At 39.7% G+C, this 13,399-nt stretch overlaps 1 protein-coding gene across 1 annotated transcript in view; it reads right to left on the bottom strand.

Moving 5' to 3' along the window:
* KIF5C (kinesin family member 5C) overlaps nucleotides 1–13,399 on the bottom strand; it is a 154,018-nt gene that overhangs the window by 79,275 nt on the left and 61,344 nt on the right. The window contains exon 4 of the mRNA XM_081262362.1: nucleotides 10,711–10,815. Within this exon, the coding sequence (XP_081118488.1) occupies nucleotides 10,711–10,815 (105 nt within the window). The remainder of the gene's footprint in view (nucleotides 1–10,710; nucleotides 10,816–13,399) is intronic.

Below are 13,399 nucleotides of genomic sequence, written 5' to 3'. Positions count from 1 at the left end.
ATAGAAATGCCACACTGTATTTCAAAAACATCATTATTAGAAGTCATAAAAGCTTCTGTTGTGCATGGCTAAGAAGAGTAAGAGGAGATGCCAAAGGCATCTCTGCTAAGTGTGGATGGTCTCCCTCCCCACACATGGCAAATCCCTTGGTTTCCTCTGGTGTCAGTCACACCATGTGCCAGAGGCCACTTACAGGAGGATTCCAGGCTGTACCTTAGACGAGCACCAAGCAAATTTCTATGTATAACAACAGCCAGGATGGAAAACATTCTCTGCAAGTGACATTTAAAAATTAGTAGGCCTCAGCTTATTGCATGATACTGACAACCTCATCAGACTCCGGGAGAGCACAGGGAAGGACATGGGCAAGGAACTTGGAAGTACAAGAGTCCAAAAGGCAACTGGGAGAGAGCTAGTGATGGCCAGGTATGGAGTCTAGGAAAGATCTGGACAAAATGTGGTTGAATAAAAGTTGATTAGAAGCTGGGCATGGTAGCACATGCCTGTAATCCCAGCTACTCGGAGGACTGAAGCAGGAGGATCACAAATTCAAGGTCAGTCTGGGTACTTTAGCAAGGCCCTGTTTGAAAATAAAAAGGTGTAAGGTCCTGAGTTCAATCTACAGCAACACAAACACACATGAAAGGAAGAGAAGGAAGCCTTCCAGATAATCAATCTCAAATCTCAGCCCAAGAGCCACTTACATCAGCATCACCTACAGAATTTGTTTAAATTGCAGAGCCCTGAAGTCCTACTGAATTAGAATCTCACAGAGACTACACAAGGGCCTAGGAGTCAGCTTCTAAATTCCCCAGGAGATACTTTGCTAGCTGATGTTTAAGAACTCTATAAACTAAATATGTGGTCTTGGGCATTTAATTCACAGGCAGCCAAGACCCTAGGCCTTCCTTTTCCCATCTGTCACAAAGCCATTAGACCTTATGATGTCAAAAATTCCCCCTAGAAGTCTATACTCTGTTTACATCTGACTTCTGCCTCTCAGATGAATTTTTTCTCCTCCATGTTCATAAGTGTTTTTGAAATCTAAACAGGGAAATAACCAAAAAGAAAATACAGTCATACACCCTAGAATGAACTGTGTTTACAACAGTGGTCCCATCAGATTATATTACCTCCTGACATCATACCTTCCTGAGTTTGTGTAAATTTACTCTATAATGCTCACAGAATAACAACATCCCCTAATGGAATAAAAACATTGCCTAACGACGCATCTCTCAAAATACATTCTGTCATTAAGCTCTCATGACTATAGCTACAGAGTTGTAAAGCGAGGCTGTGATAAGCAGGTGAGCCTTCACCCCCATGTCCCAGCTCGGGACCAGTCCTGCCTCTACCTCAGGGAACACGAAGACTCCCTACCTGGTCCAAGTCCCTACCCCAACTCAGCTCTAGCTTATCATCTTTCATGTGCCTCAGTCTGGAACCATCTAACTTCCCAGTTACTGGGGAGACTTGGGGTTCTGGCTTTGAACCTTGAAACCTTTAGCTGAGCCTGCTCTCCTGGTTGTCTGTATCCCTGATAATATCCGACTACCTGAACATCTTTGCAACCCCCCATCCCCCACCCCGTCACTCCATCTGTCATGGACACACAAGTGGTTTTGCTTACTTTTTGGCAGTACTGGGGATTGAACCCAGGGCCTGTACCACTGACCTCCACTCCTGTCCCTCACTCCTGACACACTCCTGCAGCCCTAATTCTTAGGCCTGTTTGGCCTCCAATCCCAAAATGTCTCTAATCCAGACCCTTCTGGCAGCCAGCTCCACGCTGGTGCCAACCCATGCTACTTATTTCAGAATTGTTCGATTTCCATTAAGATTTTCTGTTATCGGCTGTCATGGGCTGGAAAATCCTTCTGGTGACTGCAGCTGCTATCGAAATGCAGACTGCCAACAGGATATGAAGCATAGCAAAACTTGTATTCCTGTTCTGAGAGACACTTACATGGATCACTAGGCAATGCTGAGCTGACGTGGATCTGGGGCGAACAGTCTGGGCCTCTCAGAACACACACTGAGCCCGGATTGGCTGAATTCAAGCTCCCGTTAGCCTGCTTCCCGCAAACAGCTGTGACTCAGCACTAATCCATCCGGCTGAAACAACTGGTCAGCCCTTCTCATCCTACGGAGGTAAATGCCTACCGAGCCTTCATAGGTAGTGGCCACAGGTTTAAAACGGGGCTTGGGAGAGACAGTTAGGACCCACCCGTTGCATTGGTCGCCCGGCAAAGGGAAACGAACTGTCGCCATTTGCAAGAGATACCACCATGGCAGAGAACTGACGTCATCAGACTGCGGCGGAGGAGATAACTTCATTGAAACCTGCGGCTAAAGGTGTGTAATTCCCTAGCCTTCCCCCTCCACACATCGGGGAAACCTTAAGGGCCCCTCCCAGCTCTCCCGTGAGCACGATAGCCAGACCAAGGGAATCTGAGGTGGTTTGGGACCCACGGCGCGGAACTACCGCTCCCACCACTGCTGACAGCTGAGGTCTCTTGCACCAGCTACCGGGGGCGTGGCTATCGGAGGACAAGTAAAATTCGCTGAGGATTCTCAGCCCCAAGCTCTACAAACTTAGGGTCTGAGGGAATGGCAAACTGGAAGAGTGTGCCCAGTCGTTCATGAAAGCAGGGCTACCGGGAGCAGCAGACCTGGCGTGTACCAGTATTGTGGTGAGCGGCACCCGTGAGAGGGGCCTGGCTAGAGGAAAAGTGGGAAGTGACTAGACACAAGAGGAGGCCCTAGACACTCAGGATTGGAGACTCGCCCAGTCTGGGAGGAGCTGCTGCACAGTGATTGGTTCCCGCGTATTGACAGGAGAAACTTGGCCTGGTGGGCACAGCGCCACCTACTGGAAGAGAAGTTAATCAAACTCTAAGACTGCATTTATTAGTTTTTTTTTTTCTTTTTTTCTTTTCTCTTTTTTTTGATTTGGGTTTTTCTTTCATTTTCATTTTTCGTTCTTGCTGTTTTTTTAATTTTTTTACAAATTTTTTTTAAATTTTTTTTCTTCTATTTTTAATTTTTTTATTATTTTTTTAAAAATTTTTTTTCTTTTTTTATTTCCTATTTTTTTCTTCTTTTGTCTTTTCATTTCTTTTCAATTGTCTTATTCCCCCTTCCTTGAATTCTACCTGCTTACTCTCATTCTCTTTAGTGACTTCTTCCCTTCCCTTCTAATACCTTTCCTCCCAAGCATCAAATAAATTTATAGGAGTAAACAGTAACTCAGCAGTCAAACAGAACAAGAAGTAACATGAGCAGCTTCAAAAAGCAAGGAAGAAAAGGAGTACAAACAATGCAGGACGGCCTAAATATTCAGGAGGACCTAGAGTCATCAGAAAAATGGTCATATAAAGAACTCAAGGAACACCTTAGAGAGATGGAATGGAACCTTAAAGAGGATACAAGACAGCAAATTCAAGCAGCGAAAGAACACATTGAGAATGAATTACATAAACAGATAAAAGAAGAAGTTAAGCATCTTTATCAGGAGATAGAGATTATAAAAAATAATCAAACAATAATTCTAGAAATGAAGGAAACGATAAACCAAATTAAAAACTCAATTGAGAGTATCACTAACAAAGTGGAGCAAGTAGAAGCCAGAACGTCAGATAATGAAGACAAAATATATCATCTTGAAAAGAGTCTAGCAAACTCAGAAAGGCTGGTAAAAAATCACGAGAAAAACATCCAAGAGTTATGGGATAACATAAAAAAACCAAACTTACGAGTCATCGGGATAGAAGAAGGTACAGAGATTCAAACCAAGGGAATGAGTAACCTGCTGAATGAAATAATTACAGAAAACTTTCCAGAAATAAAAAAGGAAACAGATATACAAATTGAAGATGCATACAGGACACCGAGCACACAAAATCACAGTAGACCAACGCCAAGACACATTGTTATGAAGATATCCAATATACAGAACAAAGAGAAAATATTAAAAGCTACAAAAGAAAGGAGACAGATTACATTCAGGGGTAAACCAACAAGGTTAACAACGGATTTTTCATCACAGACACTGAAAGCATGAAGGTCATGGAACAATGTATTTCAAACACTGAAAGACAATGGATGCCAACCAAGAATTTTGTATCCAGTAAAATTAAGCTTCAGGTATGACAACGAAATAAAAATCTTTCATGATAAACAAAAGATAAAAGAATTTGCAGCCAGAAAACCAGCATTGCAAAGCATTTTGAGCAAAACACTACACGAGGAAGAAATGAAAAACAATAACCAAAACCATCAGTAGGAAGTGCCTTGGTAAAGACAGAGGGCGAGGGGAAAGATAATCATGGAGAAACAAACTAAATTTTTTTTAAAAAGGATAAATAATCAAACATGGATGGAAGTACAAACCATATATCAATAGTAACTCTTAATGTTAATGGCTTAAACTCTCCAATAAAGCGACATAGGCTGGTATCATGGATTAAAAAAGTAAATCCAACAATATACTGCCTCCAGGAGACACATCTGATTGGAAAAGACATACACAGGCTGAAGGTGAAAGGATGGGAAAAAATATACCATGCACACGGTTCTCGTAAGCAAGCAGGGGTGGCCATCCTCATATCGAATAAAATCGACTTCAAGACTAAGTTAATCAATAGGGATAAACAAGGACATTATATACTGTTAAAAGGAACCATTCACCAACAAGACATAACAATTATCAATATTTATGCACCAAATAATGGTGCTGCAACATTCATAAAACAAATTCTCCTCAAGTTCAAGAATCAAATAGACCACAACACAATAATTATGGGAGACTTCAACACACCTCTCTCACCATTGGACAGATCCTCCAAACAAAAGTTGAATAAAGAAACTATAGAACTCAATATCACAATCAATAACCTAGACTTAACTGACATATATAGAATATATCAACCATCATCAAATGGATATACTTTTTTCTCAGCAGCACATGGATCCTTCTCAAAAACAGACCATATATTATGCCATAGGGCAACCCTCAGTAAATATAAAGGGGTGGAGATAATACCATGCATTTTATCTGATCATAATGGAATGAAACTGGAAATCAATGATAAAAGAAGGAAGGAAAAATCCTACATCACATGGAAAATGAACAATATGTTACTGAATGATCAATGGGTTACAGAAGACATAAAGGAGGAAATCAAAAAATTCTTAGAGATAAATGAAAATACAGACACAACATATCAGAATCTATGGGACACAATGAAAGCAGTTTAAGAGGAAAATTCATCGCCTGGTGGTCATTCCTCAAAAAAAGAAAAAAACAACAAATAAATGAGCTCACACTTCATCTCAAAGCCCTAGAAAAGGAAGAGCAAAACAACAGCAAATGTAGCAGAAGGCAAGAAATAATTAAAATCAGAGCGGAAATCAATGAAATTGAAACAAAAGAAACTATTGAAAAAATTAACAAAACTAAAAGTTGGTTCTTCGAAAAAATAAATAAGATCGACAGACCTTTAGCCATGCTAACGAAGAGAAGAAGAGAGAGAACTCAAATTACTAACATACGGGATGAAAAAGGCAATATCACAACACATGCTACAGAAATACAGAAGACAATTAGAAATTATTTTGAAACCCTATATTCCAATAAAATAGAAGATAGTGAAGACATCGATAAATTTCTTAAGTCATATGATTTGCCCAGACTGAGTCAGGAGGATACACACAATTTGAACAGACCAATATCAATGGATGAAATTGAAGAAGCCATCAAAAGACTATCACCACTTCTATTCAATATAGTTCTTGAAACACTGGCCAGAGCAATTAGACAGAAGAAAGAAATTAAAGGCATAAAAATAGGAAAAGAAGAACTTAAATTATCACTATTTGCAGATGACATGATTCTATACCTAGAAGACCCAAAAGGGTCTACAAAGAAACTACTAGAACTAATAAATGAATTCAGCAAAGTGGCAGGATATAAAATCAACACGCATAAATCAAAGGCATTTCTATATATCAGCGACAAAACTTCTGAAATGGAAATGAGGAAAAATACTCCATTCACAATATCCTCAAAAAAAATAAAATACTTGGGAATCAACCTAACAAAAGAGGTGAAAGATTTATACAATGAAAACTACAGAACCCTAAAGAGAGAAGTAGAAGAAGATCTTAGAAGATGGAAAAATATACCCTGTTCATGGATAGGCAGAACTAACATCATCAAAATGGCAATATTACCAAAAGTTCTCTATAGGTTTAATGCAATGCCAATCAAAATCCCAAAGGCATTTCTTGTAGAAATAGATAAAGCAATCATGAAATTCATATGGAAAAAAAAAAACCCAGAATAGCAAAAGCAATTCTAAACAGGAAGTGTGAATCAGGCGGTATAGCGATACCAGATTTCAAACTATATTACAGAGCAATAGTAACAAAAACAGCATGGTACTGGTACCGAAACAGGCGGGTGGACCAATGGTATAGAATAGAGGACACAGAGACTAATCCACAAAGTTACAACTATCTTATATTTGATAAAGGGGCTAAAAGCATGCAATGGAGGAAGGATAGCATCTTCAACAAATGGTGTTGGGAAAACTGGAAATCCATATGCAACAAAATGAAACTGAATCCCTTTCTCTCGCCATGCACAAAAGTTAACTCAAAATGGATCAAGGAGCTTGATATCAAATCAGAGACTCTGCGTCTGATAGAAGAAAAAGTTGGCTCCGATCTACATATTGTGGGGTCGGGCTCCAAATTCCTTAATAGGACACCCATAGCACAAGAGTTAATAACAAGAATCAACAAATGGGACTTAATTAAACTTAAAAGTTTTTTCTCAGCAAGAGAAACAATAAGAGAGGTAAATAGGGAGCCTACATCCTGGGAACAAATTTTTACTCCTCACACTTCAGATAGAGCCCTAATATCCAGAGTATACAAAGAACTCAAAAAATTAGACAATAAGATAACAAATAACCCAATCAACAAATGGGCCAAGGACCTGAACAGACACTTCTCAGAGGAGGATATACAATCAATCAACAAGTACATGAAAAAATGCTCACCATCTCTAGCAGTCAGAGAAATGCAAATCAAAACCACCCTAAGATACCATCTCACTCCAGTAAGATTGGCAGCCACTATGAAGTCAAACAACAACAAGTGCTGGCGAGGATGTGGAGAAAAGGGTACACTTGTACATTGCTGGTGGGGCTGCAAATTGGTGCGGCCAATTTGGAAAGCAGTTTGGAGATTCCTGGGAAAGATGGGAATGGAACCACCATTTGACCCTGCTATTGCCCTTCTCGGACTATTCCCTGAAGACCTTAAAAGAGCATGCTACAGGGATACTGCCACATTGATGTTCATAGCAGCACAATTCACAATAGCTAGACTGTGGAACCAACCCAGATGCCCTTCAATAGATGAATGGATAAAAAAAATGTGGCATCTATACACAATGGAGTACTATGCAGCAATAAAAAATGACAAAAATCATAGAATTTGCAGGGAAATGGATGGCACTAGAGCAGATTATGCTTAGTGAAGCTAGCCAATCCCTAAAAAACAAATACCAAATGTCTTCTTTGATATAATGAGAGCAACTATGAACAGAGCAGGGAGGAAGAGCAGGAAGAAAAGATTCACATTAAACAGAGACATGAGATGGGAGGGAAAGGGAGAGAAAAGGGAAATTGCATGGAAATGAAGGGAGACCCTCATTGCTATACAAAATTACATATAAGAGGTTGTGAGGGGAATGGGAAAATAAACAAGGAGAGAAATGAATTACAGTAGATGGGGTAGAGAGAGAAGATGGGATGGGAGGGGAGGGGAGGGGGGATAGTAGGGGATAGGAAAGGTAGCAGAATACAATTACTAATAGGGCATTATGTAAAATTGTGGATGTGTAACCGACGTGATTCTGCAATCTGCATTTGGGGTAAAATTGGGGGTTCATAACCCACTTCAATCTAATGTATGAAATATGATATGTCAAGAGCTTTGTAATGTTGTGAACAACCAATAAAAAAATAAAAGATTTTCTGTTATCTCTGAGATCTTAAACATGTGGCATTATATCCATAGATTATAGAGAATATTAATTACATCTAAAAAGCAGTCACAAATTAGATACTCTCAAATCTGACAATTAGAATCCTACTTACATTTAATAAAAGTAGAAGCAGAATTCTGGTTTATTAATTTCTGCTTTTGGTGGGGTGGGGGGGAGGTTCTAATGTTGTTATCTTGTCATTTCTAAAATTTTGTGAGACCAGGCAGAAAGAAAATAGGCATTGTTTGGCATTGAGCAAGAACATGTTCAGAAATCATGTTTAAAACATCTGTGAGATTCATTTCAAGGAATAGATTTTCAATTTTGCCTTGATCTGATCAGCCCTCTTTCTTTGGATTTAGTCTGTCAATACTAAGTTCAAAATACAGAGCAGTCAGCTGCTAACTTATCTACTAATAATTATTATTTATGAAATAAGAAACATAACTGTTAATGCAAAAAAAGGAACCTGAACTATAAAATTCAGCTATAGAGACTTAGTGTTGTTCCTCTCCCCCTACCCACTCCTTCATGCCAGGGCTGTTTTTATCTTAATAAGATTCTAACACAAGGCAGTATTTCCAGGGCAGTAATTGGTTTAACATCTTATTCCAGGATTATCACATAAGGACTCTGCAGTAGTTTAAGGTATTTAAATGCAAACAGTCTTAGAAAAGCACTAAGCTTTTAAATCTTGATCCCATCAAAGCAACAAGCTTCTGTATCCTTAGATATACCAAAGCTTGGGCAAGAAGGAGAAGCAGGCTTTAGTCAACAAATGGAACTATAAGGAAAAGTGATTTGTTGGATGTCATTTATAATTGGGCAAACGGTTGTTGCCTTCTTTTCATGTAATTTTGGAAAGGTATAGAGCAGACATAAGGGACCAAGTTTAATATAACAGATAAGGTACTGCAGGTGGAGTTGGTCCATTCTAGGGTTATTCTTTCCTTGGACCATCTAACTTTTGCATATTTGAGCTTCAGTTTCCTTATCTCTAATAAGCTCTTAGGTCAAGTGCACTAAGTCTCAGCCTTCAGGAAAATCTCTCAGCTGACCCGATGGGCTCCATGGCTTCTTAAAACTGCTTCTTCTTGTTGGGCACGGTGGTGCATACCTGTAATCCTAGTGGCTCACGAGGTTGAGGCAGGAGGATCATAAGTTCAAAGCTAGCCTTAGCATTTTTAAGGCTCTAAAGCAACTTAGAGAGACCATGTCCCAAAATTAAAAATAAAATAAAGAGATGTATAAAATAAAGGGATGTAGCTCAGTGATTAAGCGTCTCTGGGTTCAATCCTCTGGTACCAAATTAAAAAATGCTGCTCCTTCTTCTCCCCTTCCTCTTAACCCTGTCTCTAGCAATAGGGATGGAAACCCAGAAACCATGTGCATCCTGGACACAGCTAATCATAGCAAGAGACCACCTACTCTAGCCTTGGCCAATGAGCCCCTTCCCAGTGGAATGTGGAACTGTAATAAGAGCATGCGGAAAAGGAGCTACCACGTTGCCCAACTCCCTCCCCAACAAAGACAGAAAGATGGTCTGGGAATAACAGAAAGAAAAATATCAGGGACTGTCATAGGTTATGAAGTCACTTCTGAGAGTGATGAAATGTTCTGGAACTAGATAAGGATCATGACTGTACAATTTTAGATTGTGCATTGTGAAAGGATGAAACATATAAATAAATAAATATATATATATATATATACACACACATATATATATACACACACACATATATATATACACACACATATATGAATTATATCTCATCTTTTAAAGTGAAAAAAAAGAAAGAAAGAAAAGCAGAGCTTGGATTTCCTGCCCTCCACAGCCCCTACTCCATGCAGATCCTTAATCTTGTAATGATTTTCTCAATTTGCTTAAATAAGTAGCCTTTAGTAATCTGCAAACAAAACAGGTCTAATACCCCAATACCAAATTTCATGTATTAACACCTATAATAAGAGAATACAAATCTCCCTTTCAAATCAAAGTTAAGTCAAGCAGAGGTTCTGGTTTAAAACAAAAATAAAGAGGAAGGAAAAAAGGAGGAGGAAAATCCCTTTCCCCAATATATCCCAGAGTATGCTCCTAAAACACTAGCCTGTCACACCCTAAGGGGGTAAATGTGTCCACAGGAATATGTAGCATAGCACATTTCTCCTTTGCAGAGAGGGATTTCCCAACAGCACATTTAAACTCATGATAAATTTGACAATATTCAACAAATCATTTTTCCAGCTTATGTTGTCATATAACCCTTTACTGTGGTAGCCCACCTATTAATAAACAAGTGGTTATATTCCAAGGAACACACTTTGGGGAATGCTCTTCAATACCAAACAGACATATTTCAGTTCTATCTCCAGGAATCCTCAGGTTAAAGGACAGAATTCAGACAACCATCAAGATGATTCTATCCCAAAGAGGACTTTTACTTTCATTACCTCGATATTTCAAGCAAACCATCCAGATGGCTAAGTACAGGCCTATGTCTTTAAATAATAAATAGAGCTGTGCTTTCCACCAGAGTGTCATTTGAAATAGATAAGTTCATCTTTTACATCTAAATAATAGGGAGACTGAGAAACACAATTTTGGGCCCAGTGCCTTCTTTTGGTACTGCATCTGTAGCACTTACCTTGATGTGAAACTCCAGGTTCTCATCCATGGAATAAATATGGTCAAAGATATCATGTGCAATCCTCGGGATGATCCCCATGAGTTGAGGGTCATGCAGCTTTCCCTGGTGGGTGGAATATACAAACACGGGCAGTTAAAAGAGTGCTGGGAAATATGTGCTAGAAAGAAGGGTTCATCCTGGGTTTCTTCAGCAGAACTCCATGGAGAAGAGAGTACCCACACCTAAGCTGTCGGAACCCTTTGGAATCTACCTGAAATACCACCACACCAAAAGCGAGCAAAATAATTCAATATGTTTAGTCTTTTTATCCAGGAAAGAGTTGTCCTCTCAAGTCATGAGGCCCCACAATATTCCCTCTTGCTGGAACTCAGGACAGCAAATGTGTGCATGTAGGTAGTTGCAGGTCGGGGAGGGGGGGAGCAGAAAAAGCAATGAGAGGATATGGGTTTTATTTGTGAATATTTACAAATTGACCAGAACCTACAAGTTCAAGTAAGTTAACCTCCTGGAATAAAATCTCCTTAAGAACTAAAAGACCTCATTTCATTAAAGTCATCCTTGCTCAATAATTTCTAATAACCTTATTCTCAAAATATCTTCAGTATCATTTTACAGACCAATCAAGAAAATCCACTTCATCAATTTATTTTTCAACTTTGTAATTCCCAGCCTGAATTATTCCAGATATTTTTTGGCTGTTTCTAATACTTAATTCACATTTATTAGGAATATGATCATATTCTTTTTTCCACTTTTATTCATCATACCTAGGGAGGTAAGGAATCGATGAATTCTTCTGCTATTTGAACTATTACTAAATCCTATTTTTTTTCTGCCTAGTACTGGAAATTAAACCCAGGGCCTTGTATGTGCTAGACAAGAATTCTACTACTGAGCTACATCTCAACCTTTTTGATTTTGAGACAAGTTCTAATTAGCTATCTTGGTTGGCCTTGAATCCTCCTGCCTTACCTCCCAAGTGGCTGAAATTTCAGGTGTGTACCACCACACATTGACCCTAAATCCAATTTTGAGACCCAGAACTCTGCACCTCCGAAAATGTTCAGGAGATGGCATGGGGGCTAAAGATGCAGCTCAGTAATAGAGTGAGTGCCCCAAGCATGCACAAGGCCCTGGGTTCCACCCAAGGACTGGAGGAGTGGGGTGTGGGGCAGGAGGCCATAGGATCTGACAACAACTCCTAAAGAAGGGTTCCAGAAGCATTGAAAGCAACAGCTTAGTGTGGCTCTAGGTATGCAGCCTCCAGTGAGCCTTCTCAGGCTGCAGTCATAGGTGATAAACTACCCATTAGTGCACAAACACACAGTCTACAGGTCTATAATGATCATGGAAAATGGAAACCCAGAGAATTTTCTAGACCTTTAGGAAGTTATAAACCCTAGGAATAAATGGAAATGAAAGCAAAGCATAAAACTCAGTTTTCCATTCAGTCTTTCAGGGATGCCCAACAACCTTTACAATTTTGACCCATCTCCTTGTTCCAAATAGACCCAGTGCCTGGAAGATCAGCTCTGTTTTCCTCATTTAATTCTTTTTTCTCTGCAGGTTTTCACCACAAAGTATCTCTCTGAAAGTGACTTGCAAGTCAACCTTTGTGTTACCAAAAGCAAGAACTTTGAAGGTAGCCAAGGAAGCACCTGACATTATGGGTCCTCCTTTGCACACCTGACACTCCCTTTTATTAAAAGCAACAGAAAAGTTGAATGCAGATTTGTTTGGCCTCTGGCAATACTCTTACCTGGGAAAATGGGTACTCCTCTGGAATACATTCAGCTATTATAAATAATAAGTCATTTGATGAATTTATACTGCTTTTTAATTTGGCTATATTCTTCCCGAAGATGGGGATGGCCAGGACATTAATAATTCCACCTACCACTCAGGAGACTTAGTATAGTACTTATTGCATAGAATTAGTGCAGAGTTTAAGTTAAATAGGATATATAAAGTGCTTAGTGACACAGGAAGGGCTCAATAAATGTTAACATTATACATTCAGTTCACAGTAGGTTCTCAGTGAGCAGTGGTTGGAACTCATTCAACCTGAAGAGTCTGAAGAACACTCCTTCCCAGACCCTTACTATGTAATTACTATGTATCAGTTATGGTTTGGATGTGAGGTGCTCCCCAAAAGCTCCTGTATAAATGCAGGAATATTCAGAGGTGACATGATTGGATTGTGAGAGCTGTAACTTAATCAGTCTGTTCTAATTAGAATGGACTGAGTGGTAACTATAGGCAGGTGGGTTGTAGCTGGAAGAGGTGGGGGCATGCCCTGGAAGGGTTCCTCTTCCCTGTGACTCCCTTCCCCTTCTCTCTACTTCCTGATCCCATCATGAGTTGAGCTGCTTTCCTCTACTGGGCCCTTCAGCTGTGATGTGCTGCCTCACCTGGGCCCAGAGCAATGAACTCAGGAGTCTGGACTTCGACCTCCGAAACCACGAGTTCCAAATAAATTTTCCCTCCTCTAAGTTGTTCTTGTCAGGTATTTTGGTCATGGCAACCAAAAGCTAACACAATATCTCAGGAAAACACAACATATGGACACTGAGAGTTTGGGACTTTAAAATTGCAGAGACCATCATAAACATGCAACTCATCACGGCCCACACGCTCTGGACTGTGGAGACTTGGCAGACACAGTACCTATGGTGAAAACAGACTT

This window comes from Spermophilus citellus (assembly GCF_964194105.1).
Source record: "Spermophilus citellus genome assembly, chromosome: 11".
Lineage (NCBI taxonomy): Eukaryota > Metazoa > Chordata > Mammalia > Rodentia > Sciuridae > Spermophilus > Spermophilus citellus.
The sequence above is the reverse complement of the archived record's forward strand: the minus strand, read 5'-3'. Positions and strand labels throughout refer to the sequence as shown.